Source organism: Dermochelys coriacea, chromosome 23 (genome assembly GCF_009764565.3).
Source record: "Dermochelys coriacea isolate rDerCor1 chromosome 23, rDerCor1.pri.v4, whole genome shotgun sequence".
Lineage (NCBI taxonomy): Eukaryota > Metazoa > Chordata > Testudines > Dermochelyidae > Dermochelys > Dermochelys coriacea.
This window is the reverse complement of record NC_050090.1, coordinates 4,047,037-4,063,573: the sequence shown is the minus strand read 5'-3', so window position 1 is coordinate 4,063,573 and position 16,537 is coordinate 4,047,037. Positions and strand designations below refer to the sequence as shown.

The following is a 16,537-nucleotide window of genomic DNA, read 5'->3' as shown; positions in this document are numbered from 1 at the left end:
ATGGGGAGATGGTCCCGTCTCTCCCCAGATGCAGCATGGCCTAGTGGCTAGGGTGGCAGACTAGAACCCAGGAGATTGGAGGGTCTGTTCCTGGCTCTGCTGTTTCCCTGCTGGGGGACTTGCTTCAAATCACTTCTCTCTGCATCTGTTTCCTCTCCCGCCGTCTGTCAATTGAGGCTGGAAGCCCTTCGGGACAGGAGCCGTCTCTTGCTAGGTGTTTGTGCTGGGTCTAGCACAATGGAGCCTGGGCTTGCAACGCACAGTGAGTGGTTGCCTGCCTCAGTTTCCCCCCTGTAAAATGGGGATCATATTTATTACTCAGTCAGCCCTTTGAGGCAGTGTCATACAATCATAGAAGATCAGGGTTGGAAGAGACCTCAGGAGGTCATCTAGTCCAACCCCTGGTCAAAGCAGGACCAACCCCAATTAAATCACCCCCGCCAGGGCTTTGTCAAGCCGGGCCTTAAAAACCTCTAAGGATGGAGATTCCACCACCTCCCTAGGTAACCCATTCCAGTGCTTCACCACCCTCCTAGTGAAATAGTGTTTCCTAATATCCAACCTAGACCTCCCCCACTATAACTTGAGACCATTGCTCCTTGTTCTGTCATCTGCCACCACTGAGAACTGCCGAGCTCCCTCCTCTCTGGAACCCCCCTTCAGGTAGTTGAAGGCTGGTATCAAATCCCCCTTCACTCTTCTCTTCTGCAGACTAAATAACCCCAGTTCCCTCAGCCTCTCCTCATAAGTCATATGCTCCAGCCTCCATTATTTTCGTTGCCCTCCGCTGGACTCTCCAATTTGCCCACATCCCTTCTGTAGTGGGGGGGACCAAAACTGGATGCAATACTCCAGGTGTGGCCTCATCAGTGCCAAATAGAGAGGAATAATCACTTCCCTCAAGCTGCTGGCAATGCTCCTACTAATAGAGCCCAATATGCCATTGGTCTTCTTGGCAATGAAGGCTCACTGCTGACTTATATCCAGCTTCTCATCCACTGTAATCTCCTGGTCCTTTTCTGCAGAACTGCTGCTTAGCCAGTCAGTCCCCAGCCTGTAGCGGTGCATGGCATTCTTCCTTCCTAAGTGCAGGACTCTGCACCTGTCCTTGTTGAACCCCATCAGATTTCTTTTGGCCCAATCCTCCAATTTGTCTCGGTCACTCTGGACCCTGTCCCTACCCTACAGGGTATCTACCTCTCCCCCCAGCTTAGTGTCATCTGCGAACTTGCTGAGGGTGCAGTCCATCCCATCATCCAGATTGTTAATGAAGATGTTGCACAAAACTGACCCCTGGGGCACTCTGCTTGATACCGGCTGCCAGCTAGACACTGAGCTGTTGATCACTACCTATTGAGCTCAACAATCTAGCCAGCTTTCTATCCACCTTATAGTCCATTCATCCAATCCATACTTCTTTAACTTGCTGGCAAGAATACTGTGGGAGACCGTATCAAAAGCTTTGCTATAGTTAAGATACATCAAGTCCACTGCTTTCCCCATATCCATAGAGCCAGTTATCTCATCATAGAACGCAATCAGGTTTGTCAGGCATGACTTGCCCTTGGTGACTCCATGTTGACTGTTCTTGATCTTCTTCCTCTCCTCCAACTGCTTCAAAATGGATTCCATCATTTTTGTTCCATCTTTTGTGTTCGGAATTTGTATAGCACCTGGCACAAGGGGGGCCTGGCTCTGGTCTGGGGCACCTAGATGCTCCTGCAGTACATGTAATAGCAATACAAAAAGTCCAGTGCCTGGCCCCCTGTGTCACTGGTCCACGCCTCAGCCTGCCAGCTACCATGGTGCACCGAATAGCATTCCTCTCCCAGGGGAGGGGTGAGAATGAATTAGTGTATACAGTGAATTGCACTTTGCATGACAATAAATGTGAAGCTACAACCCACTTCAAACTGTTATTCAGTAGCAGCTGAACCAAGGATCTCTTGAGCAGTTGCCAGTACCCCGCCCTTCCTCTTGCCCCATTCTCTGGGGAAGGTGCAGGGTCAGGGTTTAAGGCATAAAGCAACTCTCGATTGATCTGTGAACTGAATAACCTCAGCACACCCAGCGTTTAGAGGAACCAGTTCAGTCAGAGTCCCAAGCAACCCGGTCACAGTTCAGCTGGCAGGCTGGGACATGTGGGGCTGCCTGGATCACACCTGCTGCATGGGGAGTTGTCCGCAGTTCAGTGGGCATCCCCATGAGACTGTTATGCCTTGGGGGAAGAAAGCGCAAGGCTTGTTGTATCCACAGCCTGTTACCTTCTCTTCTGTGGGCTCACCACAGCCCCTCATCCCACCTAATGCTAGCCAAGAGCCTCTGACTGTTAGCCCCACGGAGTCCTGGCTCCCAGCCTCCCTGCTCTAACCACTAGACCCCGCTCCTCAGCTCGGAGCAGAACCCAGAAGTCCTGGCTCCCAGTTCCCCCTGCTCTAATCACTAGGCCCACACGCCCTTCCCAAAGTTGGGCATGGAACCCAGGAGTCCTGACTCCTTGCACTCTGCTCTAACCACTAAACCCCACTTTTCTCCTGGTGCTGGGACCAGAACCCAGGAGTCCTGACTCCTAGCCCCAGGGGTGCTGGAACACTTTTTATAGTGCGGGTGCTGAAACCCAGTGAAACCGCAAAGCCCTGTTTTTACCTCACCCCCACCCCCTGGAGCTGGGACCAGAAGCAGAGCAGTGGCTCTGGGAGGGCGGGAACACAGACAGGGGGAAGGGGGCCAAGACGGGACATCGCTGGGGGTGGGCGTGGAGCCCCAGGCGCGGGGCCGGCAGCCTGAGCCCCACGTAAAACCTGGGGGTGCTGTAGCACCCCCTGCTTCCCGCGCCTATGCCCAGCCCCCACCCCTGTCCTAGCCACAAGACCCCTCTGCCCTCCCGGAGCTGGGAGACGAACCCAGGAGTCCTGATTCACTGCCTGCTTAAGACAGTCACACTGTGTGCACAGCCCGGCCTGAGGCCCTATTACAAAGGGCCCTGTCATGTTGTGGCAGGTGCAGAGTCATGGATGAGAGTGAAAAGCTACAGGGCTCTGCCAGCCGTGGGCCTGCCAACTGAGCCCCGCCCTGGCAGCAGCTGCGATAGCCCCCCCCGGTGGAATCCATCGCCCCCTGCTGGATTATCCTCAGTCAGGCAGCTCCCCGCCAAGCACCAGTTCAAGCCACGACCCTTTTCCTCCTCAGGGGTGCGGGATTGAAAGGGCCGGAGCCAGTCTGGATGCCACATCACTGCCAGGCTGCCCAGCCGGCTCCCAGGAGCGCAGCCCAGATTGCCGGCAGGCCAGGTTGCCTGGGTTACCAAGAGGCCCATGTTACCAGGCTAGGTGCCCAGGTTGCCTGGCGCCATGGCCGGTGGTTCAGGTTACCACGCCAAATTGCCCAGGTTGCAGTACCAAGCTGCCCAGGCAAGTTGGCCAGGTTGCCATGCAAGTTGCCGGGCACGTTGCCCGGGTTACCATGCCAAGTCGCCATCTCCAGCCTCACTGCTCCCCAGCTAACGTCATAGGCTGGAGGTTGCCCCTGGTAACAGCATCCTCAGGTGGGTGGGTGGGTACCAGCCTCAGGCTCTTAACCCACCCTGTCCTGACCCCCCTTTTGCTGGCAGCCAATGGGAAAGCATCCTGAGCTGCCAGTTAGGCCAACTGTCCAATGGGGGCCCCCTAGAGGTGGGGCCAACCTTCCCCCCCCCCCCCCCCCCCCAGAGGAGCAGACAGAGACTCTGAGCTGCTGTGACTGGAAACAGAACAGGGATCCTGGAACTGAACTAGCAACAGGTAAAAGGGGAGGGAGCCGCTCCTCTGGGGCAGGGGCTGCAGGGGGGATGAGGATCCCCCGGCCCTGGGGTTGGGGGCGGGTCTGTAGAGGGGAGGGTGGATGGGGCAGTGGGAGGGGATCTGGGCAGATGTGGGAGGATCTCTGGAGGAGGGTCTGGGTAGGAGGATGGAGAAAGGAGGGTCTGGTCTGGAGAGAACTGGGGGATTGTAGGGAGATCTGGGGGAGGCTTTGAGGGGTCTGAGCAGATGGTGTCCATGAAGATTCCAGACAGAGGGGGCGGGGGGTCTGTGGGGTGAGGCAGTCTGTGGCTGGCAGGAGGGAGGGAGGCTGGTCAACCTATCTCTCCACCCCCTCCCAGCCTCACGCTCCCATCTGGATCATTCCTGGGACTTTCCCTGCCTCTGGGCTGGTCCTTTTCAGACCCGCCCCCCCTCGCTGCCAGACCTTCGTATCCATCCCGGGTGCCAAGGGCAGCAGGTGTTGAATCTGGGAGTGGAAGATCGATGGCTTCTGGCAAAGAGGGGCCAACCAGGCACAGCTCTTACCAGACCCCCATTGTGTTAGGCGCTGTACATTTGTATTGCTATTAGGTGTATTACGGTAGCACCTTGTCATCCCAGTACTGAACCAGTCCCCCATTGTGCCAGGCGCTGTACAGACATAGAACAAAAAGATGACCCCCTTATATTATACTATCATGTAGAGCTTTTCTGTTTACTATTCCCATTTGCACTGTCATGTTTGGACGGAATCAAATCTGTCCCAGAGGGTCATTTTGAAGTTTCCAAATGGACGTTTAGACTTATTATTCCGTGAACAGTTTCAAATGTTCGGCTTTGGGGACACAGCCCAGCGCCTGGATTTCCCGTGGGCAGGGCAGTCCCATGATCTGAGGGGCTCTGGACGCATGAGATGGTAACTCCGGCTTCCCCAGCTCCTGATCCTGCCATGGGCCCAGCATCCCCCACTCTGCCTGAGGCTCATTGATTTCAGTAGGAGCGGAGGGCCTCTCAGCACCACCCGGGAGGTACTTGGCACCAGTTAGAGCAGGGGGGACTTGGCACCCAACAGGATCAAACCCTAAATGAGGCCACCTACAAAGGAGTCAATCTGGTCACAGTGTGGTCTGGCCAAAGCACAGGGGGGCCCAGTTACATTTCAGTTCTGGGGTTTACAAGGTTGGTTTCCTTAGTTTGCAGATCTGAGTAAGAATGGTCTAGCCTAGTGGTTAGAGCAGGGTTGGGGGATTGGGAGTCAGGACTCCTAGGATCTACCCCCAACTCTGGGAGGGGAGTGGTGTCCACTGGTTAGTACAGGAGACTGGGAGCCAGGACTCCTGGGTTCTTTCCTCAGCTCGGGGAGGGGAGGGATGATCTGTGAGTTAGAGCAGAGGGGACTTGGCCTCATGACTCCCCGGTTCTATTCCTCGGCACTGCCACTGGCTGGCTGTGACCTTCCTCGCCACTCTGTGCCTCAGTATCCCTCCCTGTAAAATGGGGATAACGATCCTTTACAGGCGATTCTGAAGTGTTCTGAGATCCCTGGATGATGGTCGCTGCGGCGCGACACGACGGATAGTATGTTCAGCGGAAGTTACGGTGCAGGGGAGTTTAGAACCACAGCGACTCAGTGGCCTTCTCTGGTGCTGCTCATCCAAGGAGCGCTGAGCCCCCTGACGGCAGGAACGATTGCATCTTCCCAGCTCCACCCAGTGTTATACTCCCCATATTATGAGGCAGCTGATTTGGAGAGGAGGGCCCCCCCTGCTGAGCCCCCCCCCCACTCCCTGCCCCACAGCACCCCCTAGCACTGCACTGGGGCTGGCACTGACTGCCAGGGGAGAGCGCCCCCTGCTGAGCCCCCACCCCGCTCCCTGCAGCACAGCGCCCCCTGGTGCCCCATTGGGCTCAGTACTGGGAAGGAAGAGCGCCCCCTCTTGATACACCCACATCACTGTTTGCAGCGAGGGGCTTCCCGGGCAGATCTGAGGATGCTTTTCTCCAGGCGTTGCCTCCGTGCCATACGCCCCGGCCTCTGAGCCAGTTAGTAATCCCGCCGGGGAGGCACAGCCCTGGGGCTGACACCCCCTGTCATCCTGCCCCACCTCCTCTCCCGGCACCGGCCACAGAGCCCTTATTATGAGGCAGCTGATTGCAGCTGCTCGCTTGCTATGAGATGCGCAAATTCAGCTTCTGTTGCACTGCTCCCCCGCCAACCTCCCCAGCGAGGCATGTTAAAAATAAGCTTTCACTGGTTCGCCCCTGCCCCCCAGGAAAGTGGGGTGGTGTGGGTGTGGGTGGGGAGGATACTTGGCAAATCCCTCTCCATACGTTAGTAGAGGTGAAGTAACAGCTGAGCATCTTGGCATAACACGAGGCCGTAGGGGCGCTGATTTAGATCTTGCAACCAGGGGCCAGGGGCCTGGGGTTCCGGCCTGGTTCTGACCCGTGTCAGTGTTGTGGGTTTGGCCCTAGCAGTATCGGGGTCTGCTTTAGACAGCGGGTGAGGGGTGAAACTAAATGAAAAAGACAAGGTCGAAAATCAGATCAGGGACAACGAAAGACAAATACGGAGGGAGTGTGAAAGGTGCTCTGAGGAACGATGGGACGCGGGAGATCTGGAGGCCATTCCTGGCTCTGCCGCAGACTCCGTCGGTGACCATGGACTAGTCACTGCGTTGCTCTGTGCCTCAGTTTACCATTTGTCTGTTTAGACTGTTTAGCTCTTTGGGGCAGGGACTGTCTCTTGCTCTGTCTGTGCAGCGCCCGGCACAATGGGACCCTGATCTCGGTCGGAGACTGTGCAGTGCCTGGCACAATGGGTCTTGATCCCTGATCAGGGCATCTAGATGCTAGCTGAACATAGGAACTGCAAGACTGGATCAGACGCAAAGCCTGGTCTCCCGTCTCCCAGCACTGGCTGCTACAGAGGAAAGTATCAGAACCCTGCAGTAGCAGACGTGGGACAATTTGCCCCTCACCCCGACCTCTCACAGAGATCACAGGGGGGAGGGGTAGCTCAGTGGTTTGAGCATTGGCCTGCTGAACCCAGGGTTGTGAGTTCAATCCTTGAGGGGGCCATTTAGGCATCTGGGGCAAAAATTGGGGATTGGTCCTGCTTTGAGCAGGCAGTTGGACTAGATACCTCCTGAGGTCCCTTCCAACCCCTGATATTCTATGATCAGCATAAATCCTGAAGCAGGAGGTTTCTCTCCCTATCTGGATTTACAGCTTCCCAATGAATCGTTTCCTTCTAAGGAATGGAACCAAACTCAACTCTTTATGGTTGGAGCCTCCGGGAGCCATTTCAAATCACTGAATTCCAGGGAGGGCTGTGAAGGACACCATGAGAGAGAGAATTAAAGAGTTTATTTAATATAAAAACCAAGAGTGAAAGCAAACAGCCACTACAACAGAACCAGCCCCTGTGTGGATACTCACTGTCACTGGTCCCGGGCCAAGAAGAACGGACAAAAATCCATTTGCTAACAGCACCCCGATGCAGATGCGTGCTCTGCTCTAAAACCGGGGTACGGCCCTTTTCCTAGCCAATTATAACAACACCCCTTAATTAATGAAACCTGCCTTTGACCTGATCTGTATTTTGGCTACTGCTGTATTTAAGCTGGGCCCCCAACCCCAAATATTGTCTACTTCTTTATTGGCTGTCGTCCAACATCATTTGAATTGTCGTTTGTGTCAATGCAAATTTTGCAGTTGCTACTATTCTGAGACACCCCCAAATTCCCCTACAACACTGGCCAGAAAACACCCTCCCCCGCATATTTACTACCCGACCCAAGGTCACGCCTTGCCTCCCTTCTATTAATCCCTCTTGTTCACACTTAGCTTTAATAATATGGAGCCTAAAGCCCTGCTCTGTACTTGCATTTCAGCACATTTCCAATTAGCAGACGCCTATGTGACCCCGTAAGTTACACTGTCTTCTTAGCCTGCCCTGGCAGATTCTTGTTCTCCATATCAAAGTCCGACCCCTTTTTTGACTCTTGCCTCTGTGACTTTGGGTTGTCGGCAGTGAGGCTGGGATCTGCGTCTTCTGGATCTTAATACGTGAGCCTCTACATCTGTCTGAGCTAAAAGTCCCTGCTCACTTAATCAAGGCTGTAGCAGGCTCAATCCCCCTGTATGTGACCATCACGAGAGGGAGACAGAGCGCCACCCAGAGGCGGTGTTGGTTGCATTAAGTTCCCATCCTCAGCGGCATCCGGTGGCCGTCAGTTCCGCAGGCTGATGCCTCGTGTGGAAAAGCATTCCCTGATGTTGGGTTCGAATCCGTACGTTCTGTTCCTTCGCCTGTCGCTGAGTGATGAGACGGGGTCCCTGCCCAATCTCCCTTCTCTCTCCTGGGGACAGTGTTTTTCTCGTCCCCTCCTATTCACGCCTCTCTAATGGAACACTCCCAGTCGTTTCAGTCTCTCTTCATATGTTGTTTTTTGGGTTTTTTTGCCCCTGTTCATTTCAGTCTCTCTTCATATGTTTTTTTTTCTCCATCTGTCTGTGACCCCCCGCTCCATCCCTCCCACCCCAGCACTCCCCCCCATCCCTCCAGGGGTACCCCTTCTTCCCCCCACAGCATGTCCAATCATGCTCCATCCAGGGCATCCCCCCATCCATAAATAAACAGCAGTCCCGTCTAGCCCTAGGCACTGTGCTGAGCTCTCCAACCAATAGGGTTTGTATACAAAGAGTTGCACTACAGCCTAGGGGATTTAGACACCCCCATCATGGGCGATGTGTCTAAGCCCCCTAGGCTGGATATCGCAGCCTTCGTCTGCCGCTTGCAGGGCTCTGGACACTAGCGCAGCTGCTTTACGTCGCCCCCTGCAGGTGATCCGGGAAAGGCCATAAGCAGAGCCCGTCCCCTGTGTGTTCCCGAAGGCACTCGCCCTCCGCCGGGGAGCCTGCAAGATGGCAGCCAACGGCACTGTGGGGCCCGAGTCGCAGGAGGTGCAGCGCCGCGTGGATCAGATCACAGATGAGGTGAGCAGGGAGGAAGGCACTGGGGCGTCTCTAGCATCCCAGGGCACCTGGTGGTGGGTCAGGCATGTGAATACCCCCACTGCGGAAACTGAGGCACTGAGAGAGGAAGTAACTTGGGCAAGGCCACACTGCAAGTCAGTGGCAGAGTCCTGACTCCAGCCTGCCTGCTCTAACCACTAGCCCCCGCTCCCCTCCCAGAGCTGGGGAGAGAACCCAGGAGTCCTGACTCCAGCCTGCCTGCTCTAACCACTAGCCCCCGCTCCCTTCCCAGAGCTGGGGAGAGAACCCAGGAGTCCTGACTCCAGCCTGCCTGCTCTAACCACTAGCCCCTGCTCCCTTCCCAGAGCTGGGGAGAGAACCCAGGAGTCCTGACTCCCAGCCCCCTCCCCCCACCCATGGTCAAATGCTCCCACCTAGGGGAACAGGGGAAAGATGGGGCCAGAGAGAACAAAGGGATCCGAACTGTCTTCCGGGGACTAGAGCGAGGCCCAGGTGGAGGGGAAGGAAATCCCAGGCCCTGCCCCCGATGGCGACCGGTGGGGTGAAAATGGCAGCTGGGTAAGTGGCAGCTCCTGAACCAGGCGCTTAGTCACCGGGAACCAGAGGAGCAGGGACTACAGTGGCCACCGAAAGGCCATTGGGAAACAGCTGGCGCCTGCAAGCCTTGTTCCCCTTTCAGCCCGAACAATGGGCTCCGCCTAGCAGGTGGTGAATTCATCCCCTCCCAGGGCACACAGAGCGCAGCGGACGGGCAGGGCGGGAGCCAAGGGATTTGGGTGCTGCCCCACGGCAGGACAACCGCGGGTAGAGAGCTCATTACAGGGGGCCCGGAAGGGGACAGATTCAATGAGCACAAGGCAGATGCCTCCCTGGGTCTCTCAATGCAAAGCCCACACGGATAGATTATTACAGTAACTGCCACACGATGGGGATCAGGGCCCTGTTGGGCCGGGCGCTGCCCCGACACACAGTGACCGAGATCAGGGCCCCATCGCGCAGGGCGCTGCACAGACACATCGCAAGGGCCTAGAGAGCTTTCAGTCTAAATAGACAAGGGAAGGATTATCATCCATCTTTTACAGGTGGGGAAACTGAGGCACACTCACTTACCCAAGGTCTCATGGGGAATTGGTGGCCGAGACTGAAATCAAACCCAGATCCCCTAAGTCCCAGCATAACATCATAACCACGAGGCTTGCGGGCCAGCCTGCCTCCCCCGCCTAACATCTCTCCCCCCCACACCGCACTGCACCCCATCCCACCCCACTTGCTCTCCCCCAGCTATGCAAGGAAGGCACTTTCTGCAAGAAGCCTTGCTGTGGTTTTGTTGCGCTGTTGAAGGGCCGTGCCCCAGACGTAGCTGCACTTGGGTTGCCCGCCCAGTACACAGTACTGAGCTCCTCAGCGGGGGCACGTGCTCTCTGCCGAAGGGAGTGCCGGGCTGCGTTTCTTGTACCAACACCCTGTTCTCTGTTCTCCCCTGCAGTCTCTGGAGAGCACCCGTCGAATGCTGCATATGGTGGAAGAGGTAAGAGCTGAGCAAGGACCCCGGGAGTGATGGGGGGGTGATCCCTTGGCACCCCCTTTAATACAGAGCTGTGCAGCAGCTGATGGCAAAGGCAGCTGTCTCTTGGGGCTGGAAAACTGGAGTCCCAGTTGGAACTGATCAGGGCACTGCTGTAGGGAAGCTCACAGCATCAGAGGTCCCAGCCAGGTACGGGAAGGGCTCTCTTGTGGGGAAGTTCACTGCACCAGAGTCTTCAGCCTGGTACTGGCAGGGCACTGCTGTAGGGAAGCTCACAGCTGTGGAATCCCTGGCTGGGCACTCTTGTGGGGAAGTTCATAACACTGCAGTTCCTGTATGGACACTGCTGTGGGGAAGCTTGCAGCACCAGAGTCCGTGGCTGGGCACTGCTGTGGGGAAGCTCACAGCCTCTGGCATCAGAGCGCTGTTCTGAGGTTGGTGTCGTCGGGCAGCGGCTGGGCCGGGGTTTGCTAACACTGCCCCCCCTTCCCCCGCTTACCTCCTCTCCTACCGCAGAGCAAAGACGCTGGGATCCAGATCTTGGTGATGCTGGATGAACAGGGAGGTGAGGAAGAGGCTGGGGGGCGGAGCGGGAGGAGCAGGACACAGCCAGTGTGTGCCTGGGGGGGACACTTCCAGACACCCCCCCAATCACGTCGCTCCTGTCACAGACCCACCCGGCTGGATCAGCACCAGCTCCAGTTTAAGGCTGGATCCCCCTGAGTTCTGCTGAATCCAGGCCAGGTCCCGGATGGACTTGGGTCCTGAGACACCAGTGCCCTCACGCCCAGCCCTTGGTTGTGCAGCTCCCAACTCCCATGGGCGTGGGGAGACATCAGCACTGGTGAAGGGGCTGAGCACATGAGAGAGGAGAGGTGGGAGCCAGCTCCAATATTCCCCCCCCCCCCACACACACACAGTAACTCACAGCCATGGTGGCTGGAGTCCAAGCTGGAACTGGCCAGGGCACTTCTGTGGGGAAGCTCACAGCACTGAATTCTCAGTGCTGGGGGTGGGTGGTGCTCCCCATTGGCTTCCCCCCCTTTACTTTCATCTGGGAGGAACGAACCCCAACCCTGTAGGTTATTTGTACCCTGGGGTAAACCTCAAGACCTGAACCCCCCTAGTACCCCCAACTCCCCGTTACCCTACCCTGGGTTCATGCCTCCTGAGACTGCCCCGGGCTCCTCCTGACTGAGTGCAGGTCCAAGTGAAGACTCAATCACTGCCAACCTAGAGCCTGCCCCCACCAGGGGCTCCCCCCAACCCTCCATAGGCTCCCCAGCCCTACGGCCTCATCTGCCCCTCCCCCCCAGTCTCCAGCCCTATGGCCTCATCTTCCACCCACACAGACTCCCAGCCTTATGGCCTCATCTGCCCCCCAACACCCTGCCCCACGGACTCCCCCAGCCCTACAGCCTCATCTGCCCCCGGCACTCACCTGTCCCTCCCTCCCCCCCTCCAGAACAGCTGGACCGGATTGACGAGGGGCTGGATCAGATCAACCAGGACATGAAGGAGGCGGAGAAGAACCTGACAGACATGGCCAAGTGCTGCGGCCTTTGCGTCTGCCCCTGTGCCAAGTAAGCCCCCCCCACCCCCACCTGGAAGGGGAGACACCCCTGTGATCTGCCCCCCTGTCACTTCCACCCTGCCGGTCCCATCCCCATGTGACAACGCAGCCGCCCCACACCCCTGCATCTCAGGGCATCTGGGGGGGGCACGGGGCAGCCCTGTGGGATCAGACCCCAGCTAGGTTTTGGGGGGCAGACCTGTGGGATCAGACCCCAACTGGATTTTGGGGGGAAGACCTGTGGGATCAGACCTCAGTCAGGTTTTGGGGGGGGCAGCTCTGTGGGACCAGACCCCAGCTGGGTGTGGGGGCAGCCCTGTGGGATCAGACCCCAGCCAGGTTTTGGTGGGACAGCCCTGTGGGATCAGACCCCAGCTGAGTTTGGGGGGGCTTCCCTGTGGGATCTGACCTCAGCCAGGGAAAAGGGGGGACCTGGCTGCCCTGGTGGGGGTCAGACCCCCCAGGCCTGTGTCTCACCGGCTCCACCCCCTCCTTGTTTTACTGAGGCTGAAGAACATCAAGGCCAGTGAGGCATACAAGGCGGTCTGGGGCAACACCCAGGACGGGGTGGTCTCCACGCAGCCCTCGCGGGTGGCAGACGAAAGGGAGCAGATGATCATGAGTGGAGACTACATCCACAGGTAGGGCCTGCAGGACCCACCCCCAGGTCCCTCCAGGGGGCTGAGCTCAGCTGGGCCCCCTTGGCCTGGGAGCCCACCTGCTGGTGTCCCACTGGAAGCAAAGGGAGTGGGGTGGGTGGTTCAGGAAGGGGTGCTCTCGCCTGAGGGGAGAGAACCCCAAACCCCTTAGGTTATTTGGATCTGGGGAGGGGACCTCAAGACCTGACCCCCCTACCCCAGGTTCTTGAGACCATCAGGGGTTCTGGACCATCAGGGACTCGATGCTCCAGCGCGGTGCTAGGGGGCAGGATGGGGGCTTCAGTAAGGGGAGCTCTCCCCTCAAAGTTGGTGCTGACCTCCATGCCCCACCGGGGGGCGTTGTGCTGCAGGGAGAGGGGCTCAGAAAAGAGGGCCTGACTGGGGAACGGCCATGAATGGGGAAGCAGCGGGAATCCAAGGTCTAATAAAGCACATAGAGGTGCAATCGCTGGCTAAACAGCTCCCTCTAGTGGCTGCAGCTTGCATAGAGGATAACAGCCTGTTACTGCCCCGTTGCAGAGGGAGCTACTCCCTTAGCCTAGGCGGCAGAGAGGCTGGTGCTGTTAGTGTTTAGGGTCGGAGCAGGACGCTCCCCACCTTACGGGAGGGGCGGGGGGAGGGGCGGATCTTCCAGAATAACCAATGACGCGCGGGAGGACGAGATGGAGGAGAACCTGGTGCAGGTGGGGAGCATCCTGGGCAACTTGAAGAGCATGGCGCTGGACGTGGGCAACGAGATCGACATCCAGAACAAGCAGGTGGACAAGATCATGGAGAAGGTGAGCACTGCGCGGCCACATGCCCAGCTCCCCACCTGGAGATTGAGCCTTTGGGCAGGAGCCTGGTTGCCTGCAGGGGGCGACAAAGGAGTGGGATGCTGTAGGGGGCTGGAGATGGGGCAGTGTCTTGCCCCATTAAGGATCCCGGCTGAGAACTCCCCTCCAGCTTGGTTCACTGCTCGGCCGTCAGCTGCTCCCCTGCCCAAGGAGGGTGTGCTACCAGCCGAGCATGCTCACCCGGTGCCACGCACTTGTGAATCGTGTGCTGCATCCCGCTCCAGCTGGTGGATAACAGCCCAGCTACTGCTGCTGGCTGAAGGAGCAAGTCCCTCCTTGAATTCAAGATGCAGAGAAAGGCGGCGAGGAGCGTGAGGGGAAGAGAGGAGTTGAGCAGGATGAGCGGGGAGATGAGGGCTGTCTAGCAATACCCCAGGAAGATGCAAAAAGAAAAGGAGGACTTGTGGCACCTTAGAGACTAACAAATTTATTAGAGCATAAGCTTTCGTGAGCTACAGCTCACTTCATCGGATGCATTTCATCATTTTCATCGGATCCAGGAAGATGAGCTGTGAAAGCTGAAGGCACCAGAAGAAATGGGATTAAATTGGGCTGTGATTGGCTGAGGTTGGTGGGGTTGGCAGGGGATGGGATTCGAGGACCCAGTGACCCCTTTCCGGTGCCATGTTCAAGTGGGAGAGGGCTGGGCTTCCAAGCGGTGAAGTCCTGGGTTCGAAACCCTCTAGCAGCAGCTAGCGAGGGGATAGATCTGCACCAGCAGATCCAGCGCTCCTGGGTAGCCCCCCGCCCGCCTGCTCGGGAACTAGGTGCTTAGGTTGCTGCGGGTGGGTTTGCAGCCCCTACCAGGGAGCTGTGGCCCCACCCTCCGCCCCAGAGTTGTCTCATCCCCTCCGCCTGGATCAGGGCGGAGGGCGCTGCGTGAGCACGTTCCACCGCCGGCTCCTCTCCCCGCAGGTCACCGTGAACGAAGATCGCATCCAAGAGGCCAACACCCGGGCCAAGAAGATTCTCAAAAATGCGTGAGCCGCAGCCCCACATGCTCTCCTGCTTTGCTGCGCACCCACCCCGGCTTCCGGTCGTCCATCTGTCCGTCCCTGCTGTCCAACCTGCCCGGGAGTCTCCAGCGCCGTGTGTTAGGGGGAGCCTCGGATGTTTGGGGGCGGGTGTAGGGTGTGCGCACTGCCATGGCACTTAGCGGGTAACAGCCTTACTATTGCAGCCAGCTAGGGGAGCTCCTCCTGTAGCTCCAGTGGGAGAGGGCTGTCCCTGGGAGCTGAAGGTTGCAGGCTCAGTCGCAGCTGGGAGGGTGGAGTATGCTACAGACACAGTGGCTCCGTGTGTTGTGGGTGGGGGGAGGGATCTTTATATCCTCTTGGGGGGGTACACATGTGACCCCCCTCCCCCTGCTATAGGGAAGGCAGACCCTAGTGCATCATGCCCCAATGCAGTGATTCAGAAGGAGGAATATGCACTGAACTTTCTCCCAGTCTAGGGGAATTTTTGCAGCGTGACATGTGGATATTTGGCTCTATTTTCAAACTGCCACAGCCCTGCCTCCTATAGGACCCTAATCTCCCCCACTCCTCCTGTTGTGATTGGGTCCTCATGCCCCGCCCCCCACCCCTCGCCACCCATGACCCTACCCTTGAGGTTCCTTCCCCTGGCTGAGATGGGTTTTCCCAGGGGCAGATAATGAGTGCCGAGGGAGGGCCAGTCAGATGTGGGGTTGGGCAGGACTCTGCCCTCTGGAGAGAAATGGGGGTAAGGGAGAGGGTGAGAGGGAGACAGGAATTTTCTTGTGCATTATCCCAGCCAACTTTGGGTTCCGAGCAGCCTCTGATTTTATGAAGCACATTAACCTGTGGAACTCCCCACCACAAGATATTAATAATCCCGAGATTTTATCATCCGTAGATCTCAAAGCACTTTACAAAGGCGAGTGGTGGTGTCAGTATCACTATCCCCATTCTACAGATAGGGAAACTGAGGCACAGAGAAGGGAAATGACTTGCCCAAGCTCACCTGTGGCAGAGCTGGGAATAGAACTCAGGTCTCCTGAGTCCCACTCCAGTGCTCTATCCACTAGGCCACACTGTTCTGAAGAAATCCCCTATATCAACTGACACAAATGCTTCAGTAGCTAAAAGAAGCCAAACTGGATTGACAGGACAGCTGAATCAGAGAGGGTCAGGCCAGAGACTTGCCTGGTTCAATTCTCCACTCCAGCCTTCCATGTTAACCTGTGGAACCCCCCACCACAGGATATTCCCGAAGCAAACATTTCATTAACTAACTGAATAGAAACAGGAATGATGGGAGAGATGAATCAGAGAATGGGGACATTGGCGATTTCCCTGGTTCAGTTCCCCCTCCATCCTTTCCTGGTAACCTGTGGAACTCCCCACCACAGGATATTCCCAAAGCAACTATTTCATGAACTAAGTGAAGGGAAATAAGACGGATGGGATGGCTGAATTGGGGAGGTGGGGCGCATGCCGATGACTCCCTGGGTTGTATCCCTCTGTGTGTGTGTGTTTGGTTTTCAAACGTATTTGTCACTGTGACACCGAAGCCCCTGTCAGTGTGAGGGGCCCTCTTCATTTTTATCTGTGTTGTAAGCGAGGTGATTTTTTTTCTTCCAAAGCATAATACAAAAAAAAAAAAAAAAAGCAAAAGTGCCTTTTCCTTTACGATAAACTTAAACCTGTGTCCAATTTGCCAGCCGGTAAATGGCTCCAGAGGAGGGGTCCCACAGCATCTTAGGAAGGTTGGGCTGAAAGGGACCTCCCTGGGTCAGCTAATCCACCCCCTCTGAGTTGAGACAGGACCAAGTAGCCCAGACTCCCCCTAGAGTTTCTACTATCTTCCCTGCGGCGGGTTAGGACAATTCCTTCTTGGCCTACCCACAATGGAGAACAGTGGATCACCCTCCGCTTTATGTAGCTCCTAACGTTATTGACGACTGTTCTCAGGTCTCCCCTCAACCTTCTCTTCTCTAGACTAAACCTGCCTACTTCTTTCAGCCTTTCCTCCTGGATCAGGTTTTCTAAACCTGTCCTCGTTTGGGTCAGTCGCCTCCAGTTTGCCCTGAGGCTGCTCAGCCTGCCACTGGGGACCAGGCAACTGATAGAACCCAGGAGTCCTGGCGGCTCCCAACCCCCACTGCTCTAATCACTAGACCACTCATATCTGTGAGACCCACC

At 56.8% G+C, this 16,537-nt stretch overlaps 1 protein-coding gene across 1 annotated transcript; it reads left to right on the top strand.

Moving 5' to 3' along the window:
- The first annotated feature begins 3,176 nt into the window (after positions 1–3,176).
- LOC119847183 (synaptosomal-associated protein 25-like) lies at positions 3,177–16,003 on the top strand. Its single transcript, XM_038381724.2, has 8 exons — positions 3,177–3,779; positions 8,628–8,780; positions 10,267–10,308; positions 10,822–10,870; positions 11,771–11,888; positions 12,385–12,519; positions 13,172–13,316; positions 14,289–16,003. The coding sequence occupies exons 2-8, from the start codon at positions 8,709–8,711 to the stop codon at positions 14,355–14,357; spliced, it is 630 nt and encodes a 209-aa protein (XP_038237652.1). The 5' UTR covers positions 3,177–3,779; positions 8,628–8,708; the 3' UTR covers positions 14,358–16,003.
- The last annotated feature ends 534 nt before the right edge of the window (positions 16,004–16,537 follow it).

Excerpts from the sequence above, each read along its gene's own strand:
- LOC119847183 (XM_038381724.2), top strand. The coding sequence starts at position 8,709 with ATGGCAGCCAACGGCACTGTGGGGCCCGAGTCGCAGGAGGTGCAGCGC. Across the intron at positions 10,871-11,770 it reads GATGCTGGATGAACAGGGAG|AACAGCTGGACCGGATTGAC; the intron begins GTGAGGAAGAGG and ends CCCCCCCTCCAG. Across the intron at positions 12,520-13,171 it reads AGTGGAGACTACATCCACAG|AATAACCAATGACGCGCGGG; the intron begins GTAGGGCCTGCA and ends CGGATCTTCCAG.